The sequence below is a fragment of the Chanodichthys erythropterus genome, chromosome 15 (assembly GCF_024489055.1).
Source record: "Chanodichthys erythropterus isolate Z2021 chromosome 15, ASM2448905v1, whole genome shotgun sequence".
Lineage (NCBI taxonomy): Eukaryota > Metazoa > Chordata > Actinopteri > Cypriniformes > Xenocyprididae > Chanodichthys > Chanodichthys erythropterus.
Window position 1 is genome coordinate 19110991 of NC_090235.1, and position 10366 is coordinate 19121356.

Genomic DNA, 10366 nt, shown 5'->3' on the forward strand with positions numbered 1-10366 from the left:
TCACACACAGTTGCAGTGAATTTGAATCAGTGCATCATGTTTTATATGTGACTATTGTGCTAAATTACCTAAAGTATGTTAATTCATTTTAGTTTACTCTTAATTTCAGTTGGGGTGTACTGAGATCACACACTATGTGGATGCACTCACCGATAAGAGGCTTTCGACCCTTGTAGTTTTCTAGAAAACTCTCAATGGATTCAACTTGATCAGAAGGGCACCGTGTCTGAGTAAGAGGGGACTGGGCAATCGGGTTTTGTGAGAACAGAAAACTGTTCTCTTCAGAGTTGTCTGATTGAGCCTCCACTGTAAATATAAATCAGATTTATCGAAAACACCAAGAAGAATACATTGATATTGTAAATTCTATGCTCAATAAAACTATGTGCAATATTGATCATATTCAACTAGAGAACTCAGAACAGTAATATACAGAATGTATTAATGGTTGTGCAACTTATACGCTTATAATTGCACTTTTGCAGTTTGAAACAACAATCAGTTTGTATTAATGTACAGTACAGTCCAAAAGTTTGGAACCACTAAGATTTTTAATGTTTTTAAAAGAAGTTTCGTCTGCTCACCAAGGCTACATTTATTTAATTAAAAATACAGTAAAAACAGTAATATTGTGAAATATTATTACAATTTAAAATAACTGTTTTCTATTTGAATATATTTCACAAAGTAATTTATTCCTGTGATCAAAGCTGAATTTTCAGCATCATTACTCCAGTCTTCAGTGTCACATGATCCTTCAGAAATCATTCTAATATGCTGATCTGCTGCTCAAGAAACATTTAATGTGTACAATTGTACAAAATATTTGTGTACAATTTTTTTTTTTCAGGATTATTTGATGAATAGAAAGTTCAAAAGAACAGTGTTTATTTGAAATCTAATCTTTTGTAACATTATAAATGTCTTTACTGCCACTTTTGATTGATTTAATGCATCCTTGCTGAATAAAAGTATTCATTTCTTTAATTTCTTTTCAAAATTCTTACTGACCCCAAACTTTTGAACGGTAGTGTATAATGCTACAGAAGCTTTGTATTTCAGATAAATGCTGTTCTTTTCTTTCTATTCATCAAGGAATCCTGACAAAAAAAAAAAGTACACAACTGTTTTCAACATTGAAAATAATCATAACTGTTTCTTGAGCATCAAATCATCATATTAGAATGATTTCTGAAGAATCATGTGACACTGAAGACTGGAGTAATGATGCTGAAAATTCAGCTTTGATCACAGGAATAAATTACTTTGTCAAATATATTTAAATAGTAAACAGTTATTTTAAATTGTAATAATATTTCACAATATTACTGTTTTTACTGTATTTTTAATTAAATAAATGTAGCCTTGGTGAGCAGACGAAACTTCTTTTAAAAACATTAAAAATCTTAGTGGTTCCAAACTTTTGGACTGTACTGTATATGTGATAATTAGGCTGCACAATTATTGTAGCTATTACATATTCCATATAATTTCATTCTGAAAGATAATAATTAGTGCTGTCAGACGATTAATTGCGATTAATCGCATCCCAAATAAAAAAATTAAATATAAATATATACATGTATATTATAAATATATATTTATTTATTCTTAAATATATACATGTGTGCATTTTTTATATACATAATATACATATATTATGTAAACAAACTTTTATTTTAGATGTGATTAATCGTTTGATAGCACTAATAAAATCAGTAATATTGTGAATTATTATTACAATTTAAAATAATGGTTTTCTTTTTTAATATACTATAAAATATAATTTATTTCTGTGATCAAAGCTGAATTTTCAGCATCATTACTCCAGTCTTCAGTGTCACATGATCATTCAGAAATCATTCTAATATGCTGATTTGCTGCTCAAGAAACATTTCTGATTATCATCAATGTTGAAAACAGTTTTAATATTTTTGTGGAAGAATATTAGGAAGCTCAGCATTTATTTAAAACAAATGTTTTAACATTTTTTCAATACATAAAAGTATTAATTTCTTCAAAAGATCTAAATATAGCAAGTACCGAATAAAGTGCACATCTAACATCATTCAATCATTGTAAAGAGAGTTAAAAAAGTACACTACCATGTGCTTCCCGGTTGGTGACGACTGGTTCCTGTGAATTAGCTTCATCATGGGATTGATTTGAATCGTGTGTTGCAGCTGGTTCCAATGCTCCTTTTAGCATCTGTGTTCTGATGAGCTTGATAACACTGGTAATCTCCACATCCCTGACAGGCTCTGGACTATCAGGTGAGCTTTCATTTATGAAAAATCTATGCCTGTTTGTTAGACTCTGGGTTACCTCTGGTACCATGTGGTTTACTGGAGTTTGCAGCTGGGCTTCATATGGTGTGGTTATAGCCGGGTGGAGTGGATGTGATTCATAACTGACTCCAAATGAATGGATGACATTATTCCCATCTACTTCACCAGCATGCACAGTGTCATTCTGGAAAGCAATTCTGATGGGGCTCCACTGTCTTGGTGGTCTTACGACAGACATTGACCTTGTTTCAGTTAGACATTGGTTTTCAGATGGCGTCACATATCTGTGTAGACTCTGATTTCTGTCTAGGATCACAGGCTGATCCTGATTTATGTGTTGGACGAAGGCTGGAGCCGGGGAGTTTTTTAGACAAGGTATTCTAGATGAAACGGGAGAATCCACTAGACTCCGAAATGTAGATGACTCCTGGCATTTGGTTAATGGTTTGAGATGACCTTCGTTTCTAGGGGGCGATGCATTTGGTGACCTCAACGGTGTTGCAGATGCACACGGTGTCGGGTGCGAACATCGTAAAGTTGGAAGTTGTGCAGTCCCGTCTGTGTTGCCAGACTCTTGCTGCTCTTGAAAGCTGGTTTCATGACCTTTCACTAAACATAGATGCATTAAAATACACCAAACATCTGCTTCCTACAATATATCGGGACATATTAAACGTATTGCAGTCTGCATACCTTCAGATGGGCTGTTATGAACAAGCAAATGAAGCGCATTAGAGTTTCGCTGATTCTTAATCTTCTTCATCTGAGCAAAAGCTAAGACATTTGAGGAAAGAGGGTGTGATGAGGGTTAATATAGTTAGACTTGTCACAAATATCTGTTTAGAGTCCACTAAGCAGTTCTATTTTCTTAAACTTATTTAAAGTGACATAAAAATGTGAAAATGGTTCTGATGTGAACTACTGTAAACTGCAATGCTGAACCAAACTGGATTCAGTGATTTCTGTCTGTATCATTCTCAGTTGTTAGTCACTCTGTATAGAAGCGTCTGATAAATGAATAAATGTAAACTTCATTAAAAGGGTCATGACATGGATTTTTTTTTCAACTTAGCAAGAAAGTGTAACACCTCTTGCAGTTCAAAACGCTTACACTACATTCTACGCCTTTCCGTATACAACTTACGGAAGTTGAATACGAAAGGTGGTCTGGCGGAAGCTTGTCATTTTACTTTATAACGTGCTAAATATGAATATTTTTCTTACACAAACACAGCGCTTCGCTTCAGAAGGCCTTTATTAACCTTCTGAAGTGAATTATATAATATTATATATATATATATATAAATCCTCATGTTTGGCTTGTCAGTAAATGGCTACTGTTATGATTGGCTAACGTCACTGCATAGGAAACAGTATCAACGCCTACTCACTATTGCACACGAGTAAGTGTTTCGAAAACGTAATTTACGGACAAAGCATTATGAAATCGTTTACTTGTGGTGTGTGATACAGCTGCTGTCAGATTCAATACAGTCGCTGCTTTATCTGTTAACAAAAGTTTCTTTGCGAACTCTCCATTTCACTGTGCCTCATTTACAAAACAATCTGCAGTCAAATGCTCCGAACAAACATATAATCCTCCGACACGATCCATGACGCTATTAAAAAACCATCCACTTGTTCCTGACACTGGTATCTTTCTGAAGTCTCTACAGAAATGAGCAAATTAACTGTTTAATGTTCCTTTACACTTCCATTTACTTTCCATTTGTCATGTTGTCGACAGACTCAAGCGCATGGAGTATGTCAGAACATTAACGGCAATGGTATACTGTATCATGTGTAGACAGCGTCAGTGATCATAATGGGTTTTATTTGCTTTTGACGTGGCGGGACATTCGCATTAAAGTGTCAGCCATTAAGCGACTGAATGCCAGTTGGCGGGGCATATGATGCAAGGATGTATAACTATTTGTTGATAGGTGTGTTCGACATCGGCTGCAGCTGGATGTAACCGATCGGCGAGATTAGCCGCGTGCAGGCGGGGAGGAGCTGAAAACACTTTCTGCTTCCCGTAGTGACGCTTGCGCTGCGTTTGCATCGGTTTGCATACTTTATCACAGCTGAAGTGAAATAAATGCAATATTTGACTAATACACTGATGTTTCAGAGACCTTTTCATTTAAAACTTTATGTACTGCTTACAGCGTGTTTTTACAAGAATAAAGTTCAACATAAGCATATGTTATTTAAATAATGTAGTGGGATCTACGTTTTTCATCCGTTTTATTTTGATAAACATGACACAATACAACATCACGACTACATGAAAAGAGCTTTAACTGTCATAAAAACATAGATTTTTGAGTATTAGTGGAGCTGAAGGCGTGACAATAAACAAGAAACACACGTGATCGTTGTCATGCGGTGAATCCGGCCAATCATGAAACAGCTATGTCGTCATCAGCGCTCGTGCAGCTCCTCTTGAGAAACTGCGCTGGCTAACTCAGGCAGCTGATCTCGAATCGCTCTCGCGGTACTTTAAAGCCATATGTCACAGTCACATGACGTCAGCGCTGTCTCAAGTCGGACAACATTTCTTACCGGCATGCACTGCTTCAAGTCAGCCGCCTATCGGTCTTTGCGGCGCTGCATCAAGTCGAACAAGCCTAATGTCTTGCTCTGGAGGCAATCATAAGCAAAAGTATTTGCCTGTGTGACATCACAAATTCCACATTATCCAAACGAGCCATCTTTGGAGCCTGATTAAATGCTTTGTTTATAATGAAACTTGCGGGATGATTTAATAATAAAAAAATCGCTTATTGTCATGACCCCTTTAAACTGCTGTATCAACACACTTCAAACAACATAATCCAACATAAACAGATAAATATTACACAGTAAAAGGTGATCGCTCCTATTTTACTTTAAGGGCTTTGTTTGAAAATATAATATAGCTATTATATACAGTTATATGTACTATATTATATATAGTTTTTTTTTTTAAATTGCAGGTATTTCCCACAAGTTTTGAAAGAAGGAGAGTTGACGCAATAAGACATAAAAGACAGACCATCAGGGACAGGCAATGATGTCATCTTGTTGTAGATGATTTCCTCCACACACAGAACCTTATGAGAGAAAATGGAAGGTTAGTGGGGAAGGTATATGTAACTATATAACAATTTTAATACTCTAGTTTTTTTTGTACCTGTACATCACCTGTTCCCTCCCTCTTTTCAACTATTTTTGCGATATCCATGAGAGGCCGAGCCAGAAGAGTCAGGTCTGTATAAGATCTCCACCCACAAGCATGATGAGATTTCTGTTAAGGAAAGTTCCCAAAAAATACTTACATAATAAAACTGATGAAAGTAGAATCAGCAGACAGACGGATAAAACGTGAATCAATAAATACTTGAAGCAAATACAAAAATCAAGCAGGCCTATCGTGATTATTGATTAATAATCTAATCGTGACTATTTGATCTAAATCGCAAATATTTTAAATAACTGCAATAATTGTGCAGTTTAAATTTCAATCACATTTTGCCAAAGAATATATTAAACAAAACAAAACAAAACAAAACAAAACAAAAACACTGTTGTAAAGAGTCAAATGTCTTCCTTCATACGAAAAGAATGTTTGTGGGTTTGATCAAACTATATTATATTAATTTTCACAGCATTAATGTAAATCATATGAGCCTATTTTATTATAAATTTTATTACGTACAATTCCAAAAAAATATCATTTTAGGCTTACACTTTAAGTAGCATGAACAAGACAGAATGAAATCGCAATTATTTTTATGACAATTAATCATGATCGTGACAGGCCTAAAATCAAGTAAATATCAAAAAAAGTATCTATCTTAAGTCAATAAACACAAAGACATCTGAGGCAAGCAGCACAAGAGAAGAAAAGAAGCAGTTTTAAAGCTACAAGATATAATATTGATAAAATGAATGATAATATGCCGTAAGTGATGGAGAATCTAGATGTTCTAACAACAATAAAAAAAAACTTAAAAACAAAAGTTAGATTTGCTTAAAGGTGTTACAGCTTCTGTTGTAGAAAGTCTTCTCTTTCAAAAGACATCTCAGTCCGGGAAGTTTCCAGATGCCAAAACTCAAGACTTTATTGGTCAAGATAACAAAGCCGAGATGCCTGCAGAACAGCTAAACAATCCCAATCGCAGCTTCTGTTTTAAGCAGTTCATAACCAATTGCCTCATTCACAGGTGTTTGCCTCCTTTTCTTTTTTGGCTCATCCCGACAATTATTTCATTATCTTCTTGCTTTCTTTTTAACGGTGGCGCAAGTACAATTGCTTTCTTTTTTTGGATATATTTTTATATCTCTTTACAAGATTACACTTCAAAAGTTTTCAATATTGATAGAAAATACAATTTAAAGAAGAATATATGCAGATGTTCTCGTACAAAGGATTCTCGTTCAATGATTCACCAAATGATGAGTTTCTTGATTCTGCTCATTACGCTCCCAATCCATACAACAAAAAATACTGTATTTCTAATAAAAATATGCTAAACTTCTGCATGTACTATGCAAGCACGAGAGAATTGTGTATATACAGTTTTAAAGAGCGTCATAAAAGAGAGTAAATTAATTAAGAGTGCATTGAGGAAAATCTAAACAAAAGCATGCACATATGAAAATTAAACAATAAAACATAATAATTGTAAATATACTTAATAAACATTCTAAACTATGGAGCCCCAAAAGGGACATAAAAAATAAGCTGGGAGAAAAAATTATTTGGCAATGCTTTAGTTATCTCACAAATGTTTTGCGTTCCTCCGAGAAACGTTTTGTTCGCTCGCGAAGAGCACAAAACAACGCAAACAACTTATTATTTTTCCTCCCATTTCATATTTTTTTTACACCACCATGTCCCTTAGGGGCTCCGTACTAAACAAATCAAAGCATACCTAATAATGAAACTTAATTTAAGAAAAGTAAAAACATGAAAGAAAAGTAAATCATACATTTTCATATTTTGTTATATATAAAATATAGAGGAAAAATGAAAGAAACTACAGAGCCCCTAAGGGGACATGGTTGTGGGAAAAAAAAATGCGATGGGAGGAAAAATAATAAGTTGATGCTTTTGTGTTCTCTCACAAAAACTTTTGCATTCCCCAAAGAAACTTTGCAAAACTTTTATGTTCTTTGAGAGTGAACGCAAAAGAATTGGCATATAATTTTTCTTCAAGATTCAAAAATATGTGCAGGAAAATTTAGACAGGTGCTCGATCAGGTAAAGCACTTTACTAAAAATAAACAAGAACTGCCACACTGCTCCCAATTATCAATTTATTAAAATGAACAACGTTTCTACCAGAAGGTCTACGTCAAGCAAACAACAAGCACAGAAAGATACAATTTAGTATGATCAGTATAATCAGTATGATCCATCACACCTGACCTAATTTTTCAACTAATTACCCAATAATCCAATAAATGAGAAAAAAAAAATCATTTATACAAAAGTAAACTACAAAATTGTGACAAATGTATATAGAAAAATATCAATTAACAGAAAAGTAACCAATGGGTTATACAAAATAATCATATATACAGTAAAGTATCAGTTAAAGGGTTAGTTCACCCAAAAATGAAAATAATGTAATTACTCACCCTCATGTCGTTCTACACCTGTAAGACCTTTGTTCATCTTCTAAACACAAATTAAGATATTGTTGATGAAATTCAATGGCCTCTATAAGGTCCATAAAGCTACTAAAAGTGTTCAGTGGTTCTATCTTAATATTATAAAGCGATAAGAATACTTTTTGTGCACCAAAAAAACAAAATAACGACTTTAACAATATCTATATGGGCCGATTTTAAAACACTGCTTCATGAAGCTACTGAGCTTTATGAAACTTTTGTTTCAAATTAGTGATTCGGATCTCCTATCAAACTGCTGAAATCACGTGATTCACAAAAAGTATTCTTGTCACTTTATAATATTAAGATAGAACCACTGTACTCACATGAACTGTTTCAAATATATTTTTAGTACATTAATGGACCTTTGAATGGCTTTGCTCTCAATAGAGGCCTCGTTGAACCATCGGATTTCATCAACAATATCTATATTTGTGTTTAGAACATGAACGAAGGTCTTACGGGTGTAGAATGACATGAGGGAGAGTAATAAATGTTAACAATAATAAATAATAATAAATGTTACAATTAACAAAATAAATTACAAAAATTAACCAATATATGCAAAACATAAATCACAAAAAAGGTTTCAAATCAAACTCCAATTTCAGACCTATTTAATGTGTATATATAAAATGCTTACCTTTCTAGTAAGATTTTACTAGAGAAAGGTACTGACAAAGACTTTTGGGTCGAAACGTTGTTCATTTTAATAAATTGATCTTTGGAAGCAGCAGTGCCAATTCTTGTTTATTTTTATATAATTTTTCCTCCCATCTCATATTTTTTTCTTCATCATGTCCCTTTAGGGTCTCCGTAAGAATCCATAATCACAAGACCAATAACTTACAATGTAATTGTATCTGTGAATGCTCCCCATGATGTGGTTTCTGATGTCAGGCTTGGTTATTCTCAAAAAGCAGACATCACAAAAATACAGCGCAGGCCGACTGTATGTCAACACCTCAGTGATGGAGTTCAGACCTGAAACAGGTTCAAATGAACACATATAAAGCAGATTTTAGATGTTTTCGTAACACCATACACTAAATCATTTTAGATGTTGGAATCTCCCTCACCAATGATGGGCTGTGCTCTGTTCTGATTGTGCAGATATGAACATATGGAGTTATACAGTTGACTGTGGCACCCTGAAACACAATTCACAACAATTTATTACCCAGAGCATAATATAATATATCAGGAGAGTGAGTGTGCTAGAAAAAGTGACAGAACAAACCTGCCGAGCTGCTGGAAGACAACATAACTGAGCTGTCGAGAAAACTACAAACAAAAAAACAACTTTAAGAAATAACAAAACAGAGTAAACTTCCAAGCTATCCACAGGTACTTTCAGAATAGCATACTAACATCCTAGTCACACTATGTGTTAAGTTTGTATACTGTGTCGAGTGTCTTGAAATATGTTTATCTTTGATCATATATGCTGTTTAATATACTGTTTTAACTGTAGTATGCAGTACTAGCATTCTATTGCGAACAGAATCCATGACAAGTTTACTCACAACTTTTCCAAGTATACTAAGATCAACCGTCGTTTAAAAAATCACAAATTTAAACACGATAATACAATTTGTTGGCGAATATGTCGGTTAATTTCAACATATCGTTGGTTGTTTTTACTCTAATCATAACTTTTAAAGTTTTAGTTGATTAATAATAGAGTAAAAAACCCAACAATTTTCATCGTTAGTAAAATAGATGCATCACGTAACGTACTTTAAAAGTGTGCCCGCGTCTGCCAATGTAAGTTTGATCGAACAGTTAACGTATAAAACGTGCGATTAGTGTGTCGATTACAAAACTCTGAACCCTGCAAACAAAAACAGTTAAGAAGTGATTTATCAAAGAGTTAAATGATAGTCTGCTCGCCTACCTGTACTTACTCTTCTGTGAGGTAAATGCGTGCGCGTGTACTGCGTGGTTTGGAGGTGTGCGTAGAGTCATGAATATTCATGAGCACGTCATCGCAGGTTCATGTTCGCAAATCTTGTGATGAAACTAAGAATGAAACAAAACTTTTTTAGACTACTAAAAATAGCGGGGAATTAAAATGTGAAGCAAGCACAATTTGCATATGTTGTTTTGTTTTTTTAATAATCAATGCACATGCACTTTGTATATGGGCCATTCTACAGAATTGGTGCAAAGTGCTGTGCCACAAACAAAAAACACTTTTAAAAACAATTTAAGTATTCAAATTTTATATTTTGACTAAGATTCTTCTAACAGCTTCTAAGAACCCTAAATTTCCCCCTTAATTTCAACTTGTGAAAATGATATTGAAATATTTTTTGCATATTTAAAAAAAAAAAAAAAATTATACATATATATATATATATATATATATATATATATATATATATATATATATATATATATATATATATATATAT

General features: G+C 33.6%; 1 protein-coding gene across 1 annotated transcript in view; it reads right to left on the reverse strand.

Moving 5' to 3' along the window:
* The window catches only part of si:ch211-199g17.2 (uncharacterized), a 14444-nt gene extending 4568 nt beyond the window's left edge, over window positions 1–9876 (reverse strand). Inside the window, exons 1-9 of the mRNA XM_067412255.1 lie at window positions 9847–9876; window positions 9190–9233; window positions 9029–9100; window positions 8800–8933; window positions 5464–5577; window positions 5326–5383; window positions 2982–3062; window positions 2106–2897; window positions 151–306 (exon numbers count right to left, since the gene is read on the reverse strand). Of these exons, the coding sequence (XP_067268356.1) occupies window positions 151–306; window positions 2106–2897; window positions 2982–3062; window positions 5326–5383; window positions 5464–5577; window positions 8800–8933; window positions 9029–9100; window positions 9190–9214 (1432 nt within the window). The 5' untranslated portion in view covers window positions 9215–9233; window positions 9847–9876. The remainder of the gene's footprint in view (window positions 1–150; window positions 307–2105; window positions 2898–2981; window positions 3063–5325; window positions 5384–5463; window positions 5578–8799; window positions 8934–9028; window positions 9101–9189; window positions 9234–9846) is intronic.
* Window positions 9877–10366: the final 490 nt, after the last annotated feature.